The following is a 22,324-nucleotide window of genomic DNA, read 5'->3' on the forward strand; positions in this document are numbered from 1 at the left end:
CGATGACGACATTTGGCTAATTGACAAAGAAGAACAGTGAAGGTACACTGAATCAGCAAATTCAATCCGGACCTTGTGACCTACTCTGACCTCAGCTGCAGTCAACACAAGTGGTCTTTGCAAGGCCCCATTTTCTTTATATAGAGAGGCAGACAGATTTGCCAAGCCTTTACAACTCCAGTTCCATACATGCAATCAGACATCACATTCTCAGCTCTCCCCTCAAACATGCCAGCCCATCTCTTTAACTCCCTTCTCCCCGTCTCTAAACCAACTACCTTTACGCACTCGGATCTCTTTAAAACATCAATTGAGATGAAGCTTCAGATTTGTGCTCTACCTAACTAACTGAATAAGTCCCAGTACGCAGCTTTGCACCCAACCCTCCCCCCTGGAAAGCTGTAAAAGAGCTAAAAACATCAAATAAACATTAAACACCTTCAAAACATACGTGAAGAGCTTCTTCTGTCAACATTTGTTCAGTTTTATCTGGATCGGATTTATGCCGCTCTACCATGCCCACACTGCACATTGATGCGACTCTAATGAATGTGAAATTATCAGGCCTGCTCAAAGTTTCAACACACTACCTCAGCTAGTCAGTCAAAAAAAAAAATGTGGAGGAACAAACTGCAGGTGCTAGTTTACACCGAAGATAGACAAAATGCTGGAGCAACTCAGCGGGTCAGGCAGCATCTCCGGAGTAAAGGAATAGTTAACGTTTTGGGTCAAGATCCTTTTTCAGACTTAAAAATTAAATACCTCAATATTATATCCAAATGTGTACATGGAAGATCCGATAGTATTCATTCTATTATATTCCTCGTGCCAGATCCATCTGCATTTGAACCAACAATTGACAAAGTCTGCAAGTGTTTCTGAGATTTACAGATATAGAAAATTAAAACTTTAAAATATTTATAGTTTACTTTAGACTTTCTAAAATAAAACCTATAAATACATTCCACTGAATTATTAAAATCGAAATTTGTGAACTTCCCTTTCTTCCACACGGTCAGTCCTCTCCATTGAAAGAAACATTTAAACTAACTTGTCCACACTGGGTGATTGGGCAGACTCCCCATCTTGTCTGCTTCAGAGGTCCTTTCTTCCACAAATTCCTACCCCTGTGGAATATACAGGCTAAAAAAACAACTCTCTCAAGAAACAGCAATTACAAAAACCATATTTTTGCAAGAGACTTCTCCTCTCCATCTTTCTGAAGGCACCGATTTACAATGTTGTATTACACATTGCACCATATCTTTCAATAATTTAGAAGTGTTTGATTTTATGTTTAGTTCATCCCATTCTCACTAGTTCTATGTTATCACACTTTCCCATCCACCCCCTGCATACTAGAGCCAATTAACCTACAAACCTGCATGTCTATTGGATGTGGGAGGAATCCGGAACACCTGGAGGAAACTCACCCGGTCAGAAGGAGAACGTGCAAACTCCACGCACACATCACCCAAGGTCAGGTTCGAACCCAGGTCTCCAGCACTGTGAAGAAACGGCTTCACTAGCTGTGCATCTGTACTGTTCATATGTCCATAAGACTTTAGTGAAGCTGTAGTATGACTTCATACTTGAACCCATCGAACTGCTCACCAAAGTCAATTCCAATCAGCATTTAACAATTAAGTCCAGAAACCAAGTTGTTTTCCTATTCCAGGACCTAGATTCTGATGACCAAAAATTAAAAAGGATATTGGCTTAGATTAGGTACTTCAACATATCAAGGACCGAACCTGATGCTTTTGTATGCCATCTTAAATCAGACGGTCTGTCAGTGAGCCAAGAACACAATGATATTCTTGCATGTCACAAGTCTGAAAGACCAAAGATCATGGCTCCAGTTCTCCAGAATAGAAACATGAAGTTGAAGAAAGAGATTGCATGTCTCAATTGGAAGAGAACTCCTTTTTCTGCAAGGCCACTGACATTGTTGACATTACAAGTGACCCGACATCCTCCTTATTTGCAAAGGCATGGACTTCCTGTGGATAATACAAAAAACACCACTTATGGAGGGGTGGCGATGGCATCAAGGATGCAATGAAATACACAATTAAAAATGACAACTTTTAAATTTCAGCTCTCCAAAATGAGAGAGCAATCAAGACCAATCTCGGCCCACACTGTAGCTCGACCCATTTCCCTGACCACCAATGTTCAAAATCCTCCCAAAAATACACATATGTATGCAGATACAAACTTTAAGTCAGCAATAACGACTTAAATGCATAGAAATAGATCAAGGCCACAAAGCCTCACACAATAACTTATTTAAATTGTTATGCAACTAGAAAGTTGGACCATAAGTACCAAATTATCTGATCACACTCCTGTTTGAGAGAGCTTGGTTGTGCAAATTGGTAGTCTACCATGACTGCAGCATTTCATTAGCTACAGTACCCTCCATAATGTTTGGGACAAACACCCATCATTTATTTATTTGCCTCTGTACTCCACAAGTTGAGATTTGTAATAGAAGAGAAAAAAAATCACATGTGGTTAAAGTGCACATTGCCAGATTTTAATAAAGGCCATGTAGAAATCACAGCAGTGTTTATACAGTCCTCCCCCCCCTCCCCCCCATTTCAGGGCACCATGTTTGAGACACAGCAATGTCATGTAAATGAAAATATTCATGTTTGGTATTTTATTGCATATCCTTTGCATTCAATGACTGCTTGAAGTCTGCGATTCATGGACATCACCAGTTGCTGGGTGTCTTCTTTGGTGACTCTCTGCCAGGCCTGTGTTGCAGCCATCTTTAGCTTATGCTTGTTTTGGGGGCTAGTCCCCTTCAGTTTTCTCTTCAGCATATAGAAGGCATGCTCAATTGGGTTCAGGTCGGGTGATTGACTTGGCCACTCAAGAATTGACCATTTTTTAAGCTTTGAAAAACTCTTTTGTTGCTTTAGCAGTATGTTTGGGATCATTGTCTTGCTGTAGAATGAACCATTGGCCAATGTAATTTGGGGCATTTGTTTGAACTTGAGCAGATAGAATGTGTCGATACACTTCAGAATTCATGACGCTACTACCATCACCAGTTGTATCATCAATGAAGATAAGTGAGCCAGTACCTTCAGCAGCCATACATACCCAGGCCATAACACCCCCACCACCGTTTTTCACAGATGAGGTGGTATACTTTGGATCTTGGGCAGTTCCTTCCCTCTTCCATTCTTTGCTCTTGCAATCACTCTGATATAAGCTAATCTTCGTCTCATCTGTCCACAAAACCCTTTTCCAGAACTGTGGTTGCTCTTTTAAGTACTTCTTGGCAAACTGTAACCTGGCCATCGTATTTTTGCAGCTAACCAATGGTTTGCATCTTGCAGTGTAGCTCTGTACACCAATCAGCCAAAACATTATGACCTGATGAGCCAAAACATTATAACCACCTGCCTAATATACAGTTGGTCCTCCGTGTGCAGCCCCATATGCAGCAGGGTGCGATGCACTGTATGCATTGTGACACATTCCTCCAGTGACCGCCATTAAAGTTTTCTGTGACTTGAGCCACAGTAGACCATCTGTCGGTTCGGACCAGACGGGATAGCCTTCGTTGCCCTCGTGCATCGATGAGCCTTGGGTGCCCAACACCCTGTCTGTCGCCGGTTTGTGGTTTGTCCCTCCTCGGACCACTGTCGGTAGGTACTCACCACTGCTGACCGGGAGCACCCCACAAGCCCTGCCGTTTCAGAGATGCTCTGACCCAGTCGTCTGGCCATAACAATTTGGCCCTTGTCAAAGTCGCTCAGGTCTTTACTCCTGCCCATTTCTCCTGCATCCAACACATCAACTTCAAGAACTGACTGTTCACTTGCTACCTAAATAATCCCACCCCTTGACAGGTGCCATTGTAACAAGATAATCAATGTTATTTACTTTGCCTGTCAGTGGTCATACTGTTTTGGCTGATCAGTGTATTTCTGTTCATGAAGTCTTCTGAGAGCAGTGGTCATTGTCAAATCCACACCCGACACCTGAAGAATGTTTCTGATCTGTCGGACGGGTGTTTGGGATTTTTCTTTATTATAGAGAGAATTCTTCTGTCATCAGCTGTGGAGGTCTTCCTTGGCCAGAATGGCGAGACTGTCGTATGTTGAAAGGCTGGAGCAATTAGGCTTGTATACACTGGAATTTAGAAGGATGAGGGGGGATCTTATTGAAACATATAAGATAATTAGGGGATTGGACACATTAGAGGCAGGAAACATGTTCCCAATGTTGGGGGAGTCCAGAACAAGGGGCCACAGTTTAAGAATAAGGGGTAGGCCATTTAGAACGGAGATGAGGAAGAACTTTTTCAGTCAGAGAGTGGTGAAGGTGTGGAATTCTCTGCCTCAGAAGGCAGTGGAGGCCAGTTCGTTGGATGCTTTCAAGAGAGAGCTGGATAGAGCTCTTAAGGATAGCGGAGTGAGGGGGTATGGGGAGAAGGCAGGAACGGGGTACTGATTGAGAGTGATCAGCCATGATCGCATTGAATGGCGGTGCTGGCTCGAAGGGCTGAATGGCCTACTCCTGCGCCTATTGTCTATTGCCTCCCAGTCCCTTTGTGATTAGTAAGCTCACCAGGGCTCTCGTTCTTCTTAATGATGTTTCAAACAGTTGATTTTGGTAAGACTAAGGTTTGGCTGGTGTCTCTAACATCTTTATTCGTGTTTCTCAGTCTCATAATGGCTTCTTTGCGTTTCATTGGCACAAGTTTGTTCCTCATGTTGACAAACAGCAATAAAAGTTTCCGAAGGTGATGGAAAGACTGGAGGAAAGACTAGGGTGCTGAGAGCTCTCTTATACCTGCATTAAGGAGGCAATTAAACACCTGAGCAATTACAAACAACTGTGAAGCCATGTTTCCCAAACATTGTGGTGCCCTGAAATGGGGAGACTATGTATAAACACAGCTGCAATTTCTACATGGTGAAACCAAAATGTACAAAAATGGCCTTTATTAAAATCCGACAATGTGCACTTTAGCCACATGTGATTTTTTTCTATTACAAATCTCAAATTGTGGAATACAGAGGCAAATAAATAAATGATGAGTCTTTGTCCCAAACATTATGGAGGGCACTGTATAAAACATTGAGATGATACATCATAAACAAGGCTATTCTTTCAAATCAGCTGATCCATCTAGATACAAATAATCAGTGTTCTCAGAACTAGTTTTTGTTTATTCACTAAAGTCAAAGGATGACCTGAAGTGAGAATCAGTGACAAGATAAGCTTTCATGGGCAAATCTAATGAAGTATTTTCTGTAGTATTATCACAAATTAACAGCATTTTTTTAGCAGCCAGTAGCAACAAGTAGCTTAATCCAAGATCTAATGCACAAACCCAACAGATAACCAAATGGAAAATGTGCATTAATTCAGCAGCCAAAGTCAGGGCCAGGACTAAATTAGAAAGATTTTCCAGAGACAAGGCAACCTACATTTAGGATTCCAAGAAGATTAGAAGCAAAACTTGCCAATCATGAGCTGAGCAACTGATTATGTAAACATCTGGTGGTCATCTGAACAAAGGTAGGAAACACAAGAATCCCCCAGCAGACCAGGCAGCACATGGAGAAAGACAAAGACAACATTACCATCCAAGAACTGTTCAGGGGTCTCAGGCCCAAAACATTAATTCTTTCCACAGGTGCTGCCTGGGCTTCCTGAAATGTTTCCAACGTTTTCTGTTTTGATCACTCAAATGTAATAAGCATTATGAGAAACAAAACGACTGCCTAGGGTGACAAAAAAACAGGAACTTGATTCAGAATCACTGTCACACAAGAGGTACACCAGGTTGTACCTAGGTGAAATGCATTGGGTCTACTTTGCGTGGAGCCGAACCAAATAGACCAATTTGTAGCTCAAAACCCAAATTTGGTAATGGTTCTTTCATTCCAGCTCCTCTCTTTTACAGGTTTTACAAAGTTTGCAGATGAATTGGTCACCAAATTGATAAATAATCCAAATTAAATATCACCCTGCCACAACATTACTCATTTTATTATTCCACCTGTAGACTTCCAAAAGTGCTTATTGAACATCACAAAGCTCTTCACTGTATCTTGGCACACATGACAACAAACTAAACTCAAACGCACAAAGCATTGCCATGTCAGAAAGACTTACTTTCAATCGTCTAAAAATAAAATTAGGTTGCATAGGAAAAATGTTATCTTTCCAGGAAGACCACACAAATATTAAAAGTAGAGGAAAAAAAGAAGTCTATGAAGAATAGACAAAGTAGTGGGATTAATTCAGGTAATCCTCCAGCAAGGGGCCGATACAATAGGTGTCCTCCATAATATTTGGGACAAAGACCCATCGTTTATTTATTTGCCTCTGTACTCCACAATTTGAGGTCTGTAATAGAAGAAAAAAATCATGTGTGGTTAAAATCAGATGTCAGATTTTAATAAATGTCAGATTTTAATAAAGTCCATTTTTATACATTTTGGTTTCACCATGTAGAAATTACAGTCATGTTTATACATAGCCCCCCCCCCCCCATTTCATGGCACCATGTTTGGCACACAGCAATGTTATGTAAATGAAAGTAGTTATGTTTAGTATTTTGTTGCATATCCTTTGCATGCAATGAGTGCTTGAAGTCTGCGATTCATGAACATCACCAGTTGCTGGGTGTCTTCTCTGGTGATGCTCTGCCAGGCCTGTATTGCAGCCATCTTTAGCTTATGCTTGTTTTGAGGGCTAGTCCTCTTCAGTCTCCTCTTCAGCATATAAAAGGCATGCTCAATTAGGTTCAAATGGGGTGATTGACTTGGCCACTCAAGAATTGATCATTTTTAGCTTTGAAAGTTGAGCAGATAGAATGTGTCTATACACTTCAGAGTTCATTATGCTACTACCATCACCAGTTGTATCATCAAAGAAGTTAAGTGAGCCAGTACCTTCAGCAGCCATACATGCCCAGGCCATAACACCCACACCACCGTGTTTCACATATGAGGTGGTATGCTTTGGATCTTGGGCAATTCCTTCTCTTCTCCATACTTTGCTCTTGCCATCACTCTTTATAGGTTAATCTTAGTCTCATCTTTCCACAAGACCTTTTTCCAGAACTGTGGTTGCTCTTTTAAGTACTTCTTGGCAAACTGTAACTTGGCCATCCTATTTTTGCAGCTAACCAGTGGTTTGCATCTTGCAATGTAGCCTCTGTATTTCTGTTCATGAAGTCTTCTGCAGACAGTGGTCATTGACAAATCAACACCTGACTCCTGAAGAGTGTTTCTGATCTGTCGGATAGGTGTTTGGGGATATTTCTTTATTATAGAGAGAATTCTTCTGTCATTACCTGTGGAGGTCTTCCTTGGCCTGCCAGTCCCTTTGCCATTTGTAAGCTCACCAGTGCTCTCTTTCTTCTTAATGATGTTCCAAACAGTTGATTTTGGTAAACCTAAGGTTTGGCTGATGTCTCTAACAGTTTTAGTCTTGTTTCTCAGTCTCATAATGGCTTCTTTGACTTTCATTGGCACAACTTTGTTCTTCATGTTGATAAACAGCAATAATAGTTTCCAAAGGTGATGGAAAGACTGGAGGAAAGACTAGGGTGCTGAGAGCTCTCTTATACCTGCATTAAGGAGGCAATTATTACGCACCTGAGCAATTACAAACACCTGTGAAACATTATGGTGCCCTGAAATGGGGGGACTATGTATAAACACAGCTGTAATTACTACATGGTGAAACCAAATATATAAAAATGGCCTTTAATAACATCTGACAATGTGCACTTTAAACACTTGCGATTGTTTCTATTACAAATCTCAAATTGTGGAGGACAGAGGCAACTAAATAAATGATGGGTCATTGTCCCAAACATTATGGAGGGCACTGTAAAACACAAAATGCTGGCGTAACTCTGCGGATCAGGCAACATCTCTGGAAAAAAAGAATAGATGATGTTTTGGGTGAGGACCCTTCTTCAGACTCAATTACAATGCTAAAGATAGATACAAAAAGCTGGAGTAACTCAGCAAGACAGGCATCTCTGGAGAGAAGGAATGGGTGACGTTTCGGGTCGAGACCCTTCATCAGACTGCTATGTGGTTACAAGGTAGGAAGAGTTTACAGAGATGGATGCAAGAGGAACACGGATGGATCTGGTGAGAATTTTACATTAGAAGCACAGAAGAGACAAAGGCAACAGAGGCTGACAAGGCTTGAAGTACAAAGGAGAGCATGAGGGACCAAAGGAACAGTCAAGGTCGAATGTTGCGAAAAGCACTCACCCAGTCCCATTTTCCTGCCTGCTCCTAAACCCTTTCCATTTCTTTATCATACGGAGATTAAATAGTATTCTTAAATATTAATATTACAATATACAAGTTACATGAATTACTACTGGCACGGGAATGACACTGATAATGGATATTCCAGCCTTTTCAACGAGGCAAAGGGATATTGCTACAGGTCGCTGCTACTTTAAGAATGAAACCCTTACAATAATAGTTAAGATGAATCAAAACGCAGAACCATTCTCCATTCTGGTTAAACAGCTACAGATAATAATGCAGATGCTCTGTACCCACTCAGAATTAAATATTAGTGCCGAATTGCATTTTTTGGACACGCCAAGAAACATTCACAAGACCTAAAAGCGAAGTTATAAATGACTGCTTACAAATAAGAATTGCTCCATCAGCAATTGAAGGTACATCATGAACATGTATTTTAACTAACATACAATCTCCAACGTGCTGATCTTCCAAAATATTTAGCAATATTCTTTTCGAATGCTTGCCATGGATAGTAGGTTTCAACTACATTATAATACGGTCGACTTGCAGTGGCCCAATTATCTGGAAATATTTTGTAATACTTTGTGTATAAATGCACGGCTTGGCGACATTAATCCTATAAATCAAAACCCACAGCCACTAACTTTCCAAAAAGTTGAATGCAATTAAACCAAGTTCGTACCAAAAAAGATCTGGATAGATTCAACCATAAGCAAAACATATCCGCAAGTTTCATTTGTATTTGGACACTCTGCCCCTCCCTCCCTCCCTCCCTCCCTCCCTCTGGAGCATCAACACCTGCTCACTAAAGTCCCCAGAGGACCAGAAGCCTCATGATACCTTACCCAGCAGACAAGTGGGCATGCATAAATTTAGACTGTGCTGTCAGATAGGAGACGGTGAAGCCCTACCCCACCTCTGGAATTCCAGGCTGTTGTTTCTCTTGCATTACCATTGCTAATCAAAGCAAATGTAGGATTTCCCGATCTTTACGACCAATTACACATTGTGGTTCATTCACGGCAAAGCCTACTTTTAGAATTCTTCACTCATGGATTTCACGCTGAAGCTTCTCATGCTGCAATTTCTTTTGTCCAAGGACATAGAATTGAAAATTAAAAACTTCCTAAACAACTGGCTGGTAAAGGCAGAATTCGGCATAGTACCAAACGATAGAGCAAAGGATTCCATTTTAGTTTCAGGTCTGTGCTTGTTAGGATCACAGCTGATCACAAGTATGCTTTGAAAATACCAATTCTATTTTCCTTCATAATTACAATCCTTCAGTAATACTGTAAAGAACATATATACAATCATCAGATCGGGATTGGATTCCTCTCTGCCTCTTTACTCGGTAACAACTTAGCACTGGCCACAAAGGCTACAACTGAAGAAGTTCACATTTGCAATGTAGCCCATTGCTCGCAGAAACATGTATTGGGGAGGAGAAAAACTAATTTTTAATAAAGAAAATATTTACTTGATACTTTTCTAATTGTCTTCAGTTATCCAAACCAATTATTCATTGAACTTCAGAATTGATGTCAATAAACCAAGCAGCCATCTGAAACATTAACTCTTTTCTCTTTTCACAAATGCTGCCCTATGTCTCATACTGTATGCACCTGGTGGGACAAAAGGACCACCATTTTCAGTGCAGGCTTTAAGTAATCACCTCCCCCATGTTTATAGAGAATATTTGTGATCTTAACATAACAGATCTGAAACTAAAATGTGGTCCTTTGTTCTACGGTTTGGAACTATGAGATACTGCCCTTACCAGTCAGTTGTTTGGGGAGATTATTAAATATTCCCTAACACAGTCCAAGGTGCTTAAAAGCTCAAACCAGCCCTCGTATTCCTTCCTGCAGCAAATATGGGACGCACTATGGCACACCTGGTGGAGCTGCTGCCTCACAGCACCAGAGATCCGGGTCAATCCTGACCTCGGGTGCTGTCTGTGTGGAGTTTGCATGTTCTCCCTGTGACCACATGGGTTTCCTCCAGGTGCTCCAGTTTCCTCGCACATCCCAAAGACGCTTGTAGGTTAACTGGCTTCTGTAAATTGCCGCTAGTGTGTAGAGGGTAAATGTGAAAGTGGATAAAAGAGAACTATTGGGAATGGGTGTGATGGTCAGCATGGACTCAGTTGGCCAAAGGCCTGTTTCCATGCTGTACCTACCCCCTCCCCCCCCCTCTCTCTCTCTCTAAACTTCCAGTTCAATCATTGCTGCGAACAAAAGGTTATCGTCATAGTTAAAACTATTTTTCTGCTCCCACAGCTCAAATAAATCTTGAGAATGGTCCTTATGCAGTTTACAGGGCAGCCACAAGAATGCATATTCACTGCTCCATTTGAGAGTTTCCTGCCCAATTTATAGCTCATTCTGAAATAGGTATTAAAATAGACATGTTCTTATTAAGTGGTCTGTTCTTGACTCATTGTTTCTGGACACTGGCTGTGATGAACAGAAACACATGCAGTAAAGACAGTGAACAAAACAGTGCATTCGCAAATTGGAAGGTGTAAAAAAATCAAAACTTTCTGTTACTGTTAAGAGATATTAATCTTGTACATTCCCAACAATATTATCCACAGCACCATTAGCCACAAACCTATTCCAATGTGAAATGCTATTTTTGCATTATTATTTTTGTGGGAAAAAACTAGAGCCCTCTGCAGAGAGTTTAGTTAAAGGCAACCAAACCAAAATAACCAAAATGTCACCAACTACGAGTGATCAAATGATTTACATTTAATTAGCTGATTTCAAGCAGAGTGTACTTGAGGGACAATCCAAATTAACCCCAATGAGCTCATGTGCGCAGTCTTTAATTTGCTCTTGGCCAGAGGGTAACGACAAGGATTTATTACCAATCAGCAGTATCGATGGAGAGGTACTGTTTGCCTTCTGTTTTGAGCCTCTTCAGCCTTTATGTAGACAATGGTACAAGGAGCGAGATTTCAAATAGAGATGGGAGGAATGCAATAATTTTACTTCTGCCCAATATACAGTGAATCCTGCTGCATACTGTGCAGAGAGAATTCAGAATTGACTTGTCAAATAACCAACATCCAATGCCACACATCAATTGTTCCTGTGCTCTGTAAATATATTTAGTGTGGTTCACTTGAAATAGACACAATGAATTACTTTTTAAGTTCCTTAATTAGACAGCGTCAATTTGCACACAAGGTCAAATTAAAAGGTGACAAACCTGCTTTTGATAAAAAAATAGTTGGGACAAAAACCCATCATTTATTTATTTGCCTCCGTACTCCACAATTTGAGATTTGTCATACAAAAAAAATAAAATCACATGTGATTAAAGTGCACATTGTCAGATTTTAATTTTTATACATTTTGGTTTCACCATGTAGAAATTACAGCAGTGTTTATACATTGTCTCCCCATTTCAGGGTACCATAATGTTTGGGACACAGCAATGTCATGTAAATGAAAGTAGTCATGTATAGTATTATGTTGCATATCCTTTGCATGCAATGGCTGCTTGAAGTCTGCGATTCATGGACATCACCAGTTGTTGGGTGTCTTCTCTGGTAATGCTCTGCCAGGCCTGTATTGCAGCCATCTTCAGTTTGTGCTTGTTTTGGGGGCTAGTCCCCTTCAGTTTTCTCTTCAGCATATAAAAGGCATGCCCAATTGGGTTCAGGTCGGGTGATTGACTTAGCCACTCAAAAATTAAGCATTTTTTAGCTTTGAAAAACTCCTTTGTTGCTTTAGATCATTGTCTTGCTGTAGAATGAACTGCTAGTCAATGTGTTTTGAGGCATTTGTTTGAACTTGAGCAGATAGGATGGTCTATACGTTTCAGAATTCATTATGCTACTACCATCAGCAGTTGTATCATCAATGAAGATAAGTGAGCCAGTACCTTTAGCAGTCATGCCCAGGCCACAACACCCCCACCACTGTGTTTCACAGATGAGGTGGTATGCTTTGGATCTTGGGCAGTTCTTCCTCTCCTCCATACTTTGCTCTTACCATGACTCTGATATAAGTTCATCTTCGTCTCATCTGTTCACAAGACCTTTTCCCAGAACTGTGGTTGCTCTTTTAAGTACTTCTTGGTAAACTGTAACCCGGCCATCCTATTTTTACATCTTGCAGTGTAGCCTCTGTATTTCTGTCCATGAAGTCTTCTGCGGACAGTGGTCATTGACAAATCCACATCCGACACCTGAAGAGTGTTTCTGATCTGTCCGACAGGTGTTTAGGGGGTTTTCTTTATTATAGAAAGAATTCTTCTGTCATTAGCTGTGGAGGGCTTCCTTGGCCTGCCAGTCCCTTTGCGATTAGTAAGCTCACCGGTGCTCTCTCTCTCTCTCTCTCTCTCTCTCTCTCTTCTTAATGATGTTTCAAACACTTGATTTTGGTAAGCCTAAGGTTTGGCTGATGTCTCTAACAGTTTTATTCTTGTTTCTCAGTCTCATAGTGGCTTCTTTGACTTTCATTGGCACAACTTTGGTCCTCATTTTGACAAACAGCAATAAAAGTTTCCAAAGGTGATGGAAAGACTGGAGGAAAGACTAGGCTGCTGAGAGCTCTCTTATACCTGCATTAAGGAGGCAATTGAACGCACCCGAGCAATTACAAAAGCCATGTGTCCCAAAAATGATGGTGCCCTGAAATGGGGGACTATGTATAAACACAGCTGTAATTTCTACATGGTGAAACCAAAATGTATAAAAATACCATTTAATTAAGTCTGACAATGTGCACTTTAACCACGTGATTTTTTTTCTATTACAAATCTCAAACTGCGGAATACAGAGGTAAATAAATAAATAATGGGTCTTTGTCCCAAACGTTATGGAGGCCACCGTATATCTTGGTCTGCATTCCGAACTTTCCAAATGCTCAGCTGATGTTTAACATCCAAATGAATCCTTGATTAACATAATTCCTGAAAAATGGTATGCAGAAGGCAGCTGTATTTCTTTAACACTCCATCAAACCATCTTGAAATGCTTTTATACATTTGGAAGTACCATGCAAGTTTGGTTTGTGTTGTTGGAAGTGGGGTTGTGCAAGTCCTGGCCTGGGACCTGGCAAAGTTCCCATCACCATATCAAATGGAAAATGGGGAAATGAATGGTTATAAGATCAAGAAAAGCACCAGAAATCTATAAAGCAGAAAAGGCAAAAACAAGCTCAAGTTAAAGTTGAGGAGTGACTTTACAATTACAATGGAATAATGTGTTTCATTTGTGCAGTCCCTCAAAAGAAGGGGCCATACTACAAGACAATCATTAGATTCAGTAGGATTATTGACAATTACTTCAACCGAAGGGATTTGAAACAGTGGAACAGAGGGATCTGGGAATAACTGTGCATTGTTCCCTGAAGGTGGAATCGCATGTGGATAGGGTGGTGAAGAAGGCGTTTTGTATGCTTGCCTTTATAAATCAGAGCATCGAATATAGAAGTTGGGATGTAATGTTGAAATTGTACAGGGCATTGGTGAGGCCAAATCTGGAGTATGGTGTGCAGTTCTGGTCGCCAAATTATAGGAAGGATGTCGACAAAATGGAGACGGTACAGAGGAGATTTACTAGAATGTTGCCTGGGTTTCAGCACTTAAGCTACAGAGAGAGGTTGAACAGGTTGGGTCTTTATTCTTTGGAGCGTAGAAGGTTGAGGGGGGACTTGATAGAGGTTTTTTAAATTTTAAGAGGGACGGACAGAGTTGACGTGGGTAGGCTTTTCCCTTTGAGAGTGGGGAAGATTCCAACAAGGGGACATAACTTCAGAATTAAGGGACAAAAGTTTAGGGGTAACATGAGGGGTAACTTCTTTACTCAGAGGGTGGTGGCTGTGTGGAATGAGCTTCCAGTGGAAGTGGTGGAGGCAGGCTCGATTTTATTATTTAAGAGTAAATTGGATAGGTATATGGATGGGAGGGGATTGGAGGGTTATGGTCTGAGAGCGGGTAGATGAGACTAGGTCAGAGAAAGTGGTCGGCGTGGACTGGTAGGGCCGAACGGGCCTGTTTCCGTGCTGTAATTGTTATATGGTTACCATAAGGAGCAGCCAAAGTAAATAGTATGGATGTTATTTTAAGCAACAGTATCCAAAAGAAAGGTAAGGAGGAGCAAGGAGAACTTGAATATGGTCTGAAATAAAGCAGTGGAGTACATGGATGGATAACGTTTTGGGTCAGAACCCTTCTTCAGATCCAAAACATCAGCTATCCATGTCCTCCAGAGATGCTGCCCAACCCACTGATTTAACCAAGCACTGTTTTTCTCAAGATTCCAGCATCTGCAGTTCTTCGTGCTTCTCTTGAATGTTGTCTACTTTTGTATTGAAAATATTGCAAATCTGGGAGTGTGGTTTGAACTTTGATTCAAGAGATCAAAATCTTTAATGTCATCCAACTATCAAGCTCCGCTTTGTATATGCGATTGAGTACAGTAAACAAGTCAAGGTTTAAGTTCTAAAGAGCAGATTATTATTAAGTTGGGTCAATTGGAAAACGTCCACCAAGTGAAAGCCACTGACCTGGTGGTGTTCAACATGGATGCTGTCTCCTGTCGGCCAGCGGTGCTTCCCATTGTAACCGCCGCTGCCTCCTACTCCACCTCCTCCGCCACTACCACCACCCCCTGCTACTCCACCGCCCGCGCCTCCAATCAGGTGCTCCCCGGGCTGCCGCTGGAAGAAGTAATCCACCATGGCATCGTCCTGCGAGCGGCCCGCGGCCAGCGCCAGGGCTGGCACCACCACCGGCACGGGAGGCCCCATCGAGCCCGGGCCTTGCGTGGAGACCGAGGCGGCGGCGGCGGCTGCTGCTGCTGCTAGCGCCTGGGAGGCGGCGTGCTGCTGCTGGGGGCCGGCGGAGGAGGGTCCAGTTAGCACCACGGGCATGTTGTGAACCACGCTGTTGCCGAGAGTGTCCTCAAGTGACGGTGGCGGCGGCTGATACGGCTGCTGGGGGAGGGAGTCCTGCCAGAGCACTTCATTCATACCTTAAAAACACAGGGAACCATCCCACCTAGTCCTGCAAAAACAAAAAAACACAACTATTACACCACTTGCAAAAGCTGCAACTTTTCTGCCTACAAGTCAATTTCAATTTAAAGCTTTTTTGACTTTTGCTCTCAAGTTTTAGATGCACAAAACTGCTTGCACTGAAAATGGGCTTTATGGTCTACATGGTGGTGGTTCGGATTTTTAAATACAAAGGAGCGTCGCCTCCCCCTCCCCTTTCTGGAAAATAATACGTGAATATTGCCCACTAGCTTCGAGATATTAAAAATTAACTTGTTTAACAAAATGTAAGGCTGCACTGAAAGGGGTAGAATCTACTTAAGCATGGCTTTGAACAACACGTGAATCCCCCCCCAACACACCATGTGTTTCGATGTGGTTTCACAACGCAAAATAATGGGGGAACAAAATCAGCGACGGATAAATTCTTGAGAATATGCCAGGAAAAAAAAATGCTACAACTTGAAAATATAATTTCATCCGTGACATTTTTACCCTGATTTTTAAAAATAATATATGTATAAACGCTAATTCAAGATACTAACACATAATTTCAAGATACAGCAATGATATTTGACAAGCAATGAGCATACAACCACCCCCCCCCCCCCTCCTCCTCCTCCTCCTCCTCCCCTCGTGTGCTTTGGTACTGCAGAATATGGAATCAACAAAGAAATAGGCCTAGCTTTGAAAACATGCACTGTGTATTAAAAGCATTGGGCGGGGATATTTTGTCCCATTAAAAATTCTAAACCTTCGCAATTTTATTTATTTTTACAGAATAGAAAATGTATATATTAAATAATGACTGCATGGCAAATGAGCTCGTAACTTCACCTTAATATCCGTGTATATATCAGTATATATTAATGTACATTCTAAAATTGGCTGGATGTTAGACAACAGTTCAAGTACAAGCTCCCTTGACTCTTAATTCCTGTTCATTCATATGCTCATCAACTGTGTTGTTTTTACATGCAACATTAAAAGAGGAATACGAATCAAACATTAAAAATAAAAATTAAAAAACAGGTTATGGAAATATCACCAATTTACCAAATACATGCACCTCGTAGATCTTTCAACAAACCACAGTTGCAGCAGATATTTGTTTTGTACAATTAAAATGAAGTGAGATTACTCAATAGATTTATAAAATTTAAACTGTGTGTTTGTGAACAACATCCATTACCTTCAGCTGTATCAAAAGCCACTTAGAGAATGGACACAATTCAACATATGGTTTGAAACGAACATTTTCAAACCGATTAATAAAAATGTAAATCATATAACCATTCATGATAGGAAAGATTAAATTTGCCTTTAAACAAAATTTAGTTTATGGAAAGCTGCAGTTGTGACATATGCAGAAAACATACAACTTTCCTAATTACAGGCCCGCTAGCAAGGATGTTGGGAAATCCCAATATTTCAATTTTAGGCAATGTCAGATATTTTCAAGATGAAATACTGAACCCAGCTGAATCTGAACACAAACTAGCTTTCATGATTAATAATATTTCTACCAACTTTTAAAAAAAATATCGAATCTGAAACAGTTCTATAATTTTCTTTCTTTGCTGAACCAGACTTTCCACAAATGATCCAGTAACCAAGAACTGCCACATCCCACAAAGGAAAGATTATTTGTACTAAGAATGTACTAAATGGCAACATTTTTTTTCTCTGTGTAAAGGATTTTTGTTGTTTTTGTATAACTGCAATTGCCTCCTCATTGAAACACACCACAGTACACATTTCACAACCATTTTATTCAAATCGGTATTAGCCTTTTTTTTTAAAAAAGTAAACAAATATTGCAAATACTACAATTACGAAAACAAGTCCATGCATTGAAACCAGCTTTCCTTCCCCATTGATTGTTAAAAAAAACAGCCTCGTTTCCTGAAATAATTGAAAGAGGCAAATTTTCACAAACTTTAACCATCTGGCTTTGTGCAGGGGTTTGGACGGGGCCTTCAAATTTACCCTTCCCCCCCCCCCCCCCACATAAATATGCCTTTTGGTATTTATACTGCTGCTGCCCCTTCCCCTCATGGACACGGACACACACTCACACACACAGAGACAGAGAGACACACACACACACAGACAGAGACACAGACAGAGACGTAGACACACACACACACACTACAACAATGGCCCCCGAGCCCAAAATACTGGGCAGAAAGGGGCGCTGGAGGAAAAGTAATCGCGCAAATTCTCCCCCTCGGCGACCACGGCGCCCCACAATATCGGCCTCCCCGGGTGGCTGGGTGTCTAAGCTGTCGACTGGTGGGGTCAGGGTGGGATACTCACAGGCAGAGCGGAGAGATTGCAGCGGATTGCGGCCCCTCTCGATCCTCCTTCTTTACAACATGGCACTACACTGGGACACTCGAGCGCAAAGCGTGCTGGGAGAGGACGGCCTCCCTCCCCCACTCAGCCTTTGTTTTACTTGAAGCTCCAACTTGCAGTATCTTAGAAACAGGTGACAGCAAACCTTCTCCTCACAATAACTTCACATCCATACTTTTAAAATGGCTCATTCCTGCAAAGAGGCCAAAACGTGTTTTTATCTTAAAGAGTGTGCGGTGGAAAATTTCCATCCAAATGCTTCTCTTTAGGACATGTCAATTTCATCCTTAAAAGCACAAATTAGGCCTCATTTTTCTTCTGAAGATAGACACAAAATGCTGGGGTAACTCAGCAGGACAGGCAGCATCTCTGGATAGGTATGGGTGGCGTTTCGGGTCGAGACCCTTCTACGAAGAAGAAGGGTTTTGGGTCCAGACCCTTCTACGAAGAAGAAGGGTTTCGACCCGAAACGTCACCTATTCTTTCTATCTAGAGATGCTGCCTGTCCCGCTGAGTTACTCCAGCATTTTGAGTTTATCTTTGGTGTAGACCAGGTTCTGCAGTTCCTTCCTACTAATTTTTCTTCTGGTGGTCTTGTACGCATTTAAAAAATACTGGTCTTGCACTCATTTTAAAAAAATGCAGGGAAACAAATACTGTGCAACAAAAAACAGAAAATCATGTAGGCAGACTTTATCAGCGAAAGATTACAAACTACACAAGTGCAGCTGAATTTGAGATCATTTTTGTTTTTTTCTTTTCTTGTGAAACTTTGATCAACTATTGTGCAACTAAATCTAGATTTTTGTTGCAGACATTCATTGCAATAGAGACGCAAGAGTTTGCAGATGCTGGAATCTTGAGCCAAAGACAAAGTGCTGGAGTAACTCAATGGGTCAGGCAGCATCTGTGGACGAAATGGACAGACAATGTTTTGGGTCAGGTCACTTGTTCTGAAGAAGGGTCAAAATATTTTCTGCCCATTTCCAGTGTTGCAGTGCTAATTTTTGAGGTGCCGGAACTGTCACTGGTGCCAGAGCGGCCGCTGTTGAATTCCCCGCTAGTTAAAATTCCCCGATGTTTATTTTGGCTTTTTTTCTTTAAAACAGAGGTGCCGGAATGGTGCTCCGGTGAGCTCCGGCAGCACTGCACCCCTGCACATTTCCTTTACTGATGCTGTCTGACCAACAAATCATAGAGTTTGGAAATAGGCCTTTGGCTCATCAGGTCCACACTGACCATCAAGTATGCATTTACATCCATCCCGTTTTATTCTTGCAATATTGCCCTCAACTTTCCCCTCGCAATAATTCTAACTCTCATCTACACAGTAGCGGCAATTTAAAGTGGCCCATTAACCCCCTCACATCTTGGGATGTGGAAGGAAACTGGAGCATCCAAAGCAAACCCATACGGTCACAAGGAGAATATGCAAACTCCATATAGTCCGCTCCACAGGTCAGAACTGAACCTGGATCTGTCTTAAGGATAGCGGAGTCAGGGGGTATGGGGAGAAGGCAGGAGCGGGGTACTGATTGAGAATGATCAGCCATGATCACATTGAATGGTGGTGCTGGCTCGAAGGGCCGAATGGCCTCCTCCTGCACCTATTGTCTATTGCCTATTGTCTATTGTCGAGCTGTGAGGCAGCAGTTTTTCCTAGTTCTGCCATGGTGCTTTCCCTAATCCTATTGATTGATATTATGGCTAAGATTTTAATATCATATTTGACCATAGTCTCAGGCACTATGCAATTTGCAGCTGCAAATTAAGTTATACCAAATTGTACAACATTCTAGAAAAGAAGGTAGGAAGAAAACACAAGTGTCAACTCCAGAATTTGGAATAGCAACAGAAAGGAAAATAAATGTTATAAATAGAGACCAGAAATCAGGGATACACGTCATACAACCAGTATGAGGTGTGACATTAACCCCTAGATTCCATTTATAATACTTAGCCAAGTGAGAGCTCTGGAGGCGTGCGTTAAACAAATAGTTTATATTAAAATACCATTATTGATACAGGCAAAAAAAACATAGTGCTTTCACTGGCAAACAATAATTATTCAACTATTTAAAAAAGGTGAATTAGGGATATAAATGAATTATGTACATTAGCCTCATGTCTGAAATCACTGGATGGCTCGATTGTAATCATGTATGGTCTTTCCGCTGACTGGTTAACATGCAACAACAGCTTTTCACTGTACCTCGGCACACGTGCCAATAAACTAAACTCAACTCAAATTACACTAAACCATGACACGAATATCTCTCCTGCTCTTTTTCAAAGTCATGCCATGGTTTTCATCAGGTTCGTATTTATCATTTTGTCCAAAATAAACAGTCCAATGCTCAGTACTCCACCATATCTGTTTGACTTTACATTCCTGAGCTTGTACCTGTAATGGAATTAAACCTTCAGTCTTCAACCTTCTGACCCAGACATAATGCCACCAACTAACCACAGTTGTATTTAATTAAAAGGATTAAAATTTATATATATATATATATATACAGAACCCTAAATGATGGAAACCTAAAAATAGACTCAAGAGTCCATGTGCATGTCAAGAACATGCAATATTCAGGACATAGACACAAAAAGCTGAAGTAACTCAGCGGGACAGGCAGCATCTCTGGAGAGAAGGAATGGGTGACGTTTTGGGTTGAGACCCTTCTTCGGAGATTCCTTCTCTCCAGAGATGCTGCCTGTCCCACTGAGTTACTCCAACTTTTTGTGTCTATCTTCGGTTTAAACCAACACCCGAAATTCCTTCTTACACATTTAATGTTCAGGTACTGAACATACTCAAGATAGCTAATGGAATGCTGAACTAAAATTGAAAATGCAGTAACTATTTAGCGCATCAGATAACACGCTCAGATGTTATCTTTCACACTAAAAGAAAGTGTTCACGGTTCAGGCCAACCACCTTCCATAATGAAGGTCTGAAGAAGGATCTCAACTCAAAACCTCACCCATTCCTTCTCTCCAGAGATGCTGCCTGTCCCGCTGGGTTACTCCAGCTTTTTGTGTCTATCTTCCATAATGGAATGTTGGCCTTTGTACAAAGTGGGTAGATTCTATGTCATAGCCATGGTTAGACCATGGCTAAAATAATGAGTGTAGTTCTGGGAACTATGCCTCAGGAAGGATAGACAGGCTTTGGAAGAGATGAGTATAAAATTTACCAGAATGCCACTTGGACTCCAAGGATTAAATTGGAAAGGGAGATCGCACAAACTTTAGTTGCAGTCCCTGTAATTTAAGGGAAACGTTTTAAAAGATAACGCCCAAGCGAGGGGAATGTATAACATGGGAACCAGACGAATATTAAGACATCTAGCATTTAATCAGAAATTGCTCAATGCCGGGATGTCTCATGGATTAAAAAAAAGAGCTTAAAGAGGAAATGAGAGCAAAAGGAGAAACAAAATAGAAAAAAAAGTGTTCGTAGCCAGGCACTGCAGATGCTGGTTTGCACAAAAAGAGTAACTTATCGGGCCAGGCTGCATCTCTGGAGAACATGGATAGGTGATGTTTCGGGTCAGAACCCTTCTGCAGATGGCCTGTCTCAGGACCTTCCGCTTCCAGATTAGAAGATTGGGAGTTTAAATTCCACTTTGGTGGCTTAGCACAGTCATGGAGTGACACAGCATGGAAAATGGCCCTTCGGCCCAACTTCCCCACATCGGCCAACATGTCCCAGCTACACTGGTCCAACCTGCCTGCATTTGGTCCATATCCCTCCAAACCTGTCCTATCCATTTACCTGTCTAACTGTTTCTTAAATGTTGGGATTGTCCCTGCCTCAACTCCCTCCTCTGGCAGAATGTCCCATACACCCACAACCGTCTGTGTAAAAAAGTTACCCCTCAGATTCTTATTAAATCTTTCCCCTTCACCTTAAACCTATGTCCTCTGTCCTCAATTCATCTACTCTGGGCAAGGAACCCTGTGCACCTACCCGATCTATTCCTCTCATAATTGTATACACCTCTATAAGATCACCCCTCATCCTCCTTGGCTCCAAGGAATAGAGACCCAGCCAACTCACCCTATAGCTCAGAAATGAATGTGGCATTTCAGTGATGGAATGCAGTAATTTCCATGGGCCATCTTTTGAAGGAGTTAATAAAATGAGGTTCTCCATCATAATGTAGAATTCCGTCTTGGACAATATTTCTGCCCCAACTGCATCAAGAAAACGTGGACCATCTCATACTCACAGTAAGGGTGGCGCGGTGGCACAACGATAGATTTTCTGCCTTATAGCAATTGCTGCACCAGAGACCTGGGTTCGACCCGACTACGGGTGCTGTCTGTACAGAGTTTGTACATTTACATTCTCCCCACACTCCAAAGACGTACAGGTTTGTAGATTAATTGGCTTAGTACAAGTACAAATTGTCCCTAGTGTGTGTAGGATAGTGTTAATGTGCGGGGATCGCTGGTCGGTGCGGACTCGGTGGGCCAAAGGGCATGTTTCTGCGTTGTATCTCTAAACTAAACTACTGAGTGGAAGCCTTCTGTGAACACAGGAACACAAGAAAAACCAGGAGCAAGAGTAGTCCACCAGTCCCCTCAAGCCAGGCCTGACATTCAATCTGATCTGCTCCAGGCCCCCACTCCTTTTCTGTGCCAGTTATCCAGAGCCTTTAA

The 22,324-nt window shown here is 41.6% G+C and overlaps 1 protein-coding gene across 3 annotated transcripts in view; it reads right to left on the reverse strand.

The window, feature by feature from the left end:
* pum1 (pumilio RNA-binding family member 1) overlaps window positions 1-17,726 on the reverse strand; it is an 88,493-nt gene extending 70,767 nt beyond the window's left edge. For all 3 annotated transcript variants that reach the window (XM_078423358.1, XM_078423359.1, XM_078423357.1), the window contains exons 1-2: window positions 17,618-17,726; window positions 14,810-15,308 (exon numbers count right to left, since the gene is read on the reverse strand). In XM_078423358.1, the coding sequence (XP_078279484.1) occupies window positions 14,810-15,274 (465 nt within the window). In that variant the 5' untranslated portion in view covers window positions 15,275-15,308; window positions 17,618-17,726. The remainder of the gene's footprint in view (window positions 1-14,809; window positions 15,309-17,617) is intronic.
* Window positions 17,727-22,324: the final 4,598 nt, after the last annotated feature.

This window comes from Rhinoraja longicauda, chromosome 27 (assembly GCF_053455715.1).
Source record: "Rhinoraja longicauda isolate Sanriku21f chromosome 27, sRhiLon1.1, whole genome shotgun sequence".
Taxonomy (NCBI): domain Eukaryota; kingdom Metazoa; phylum Chordata; class Chondrichthyes; order Rajiformes; family Arhynchobatidae; genus Rhinoraja; species Rhinoraja longicauda.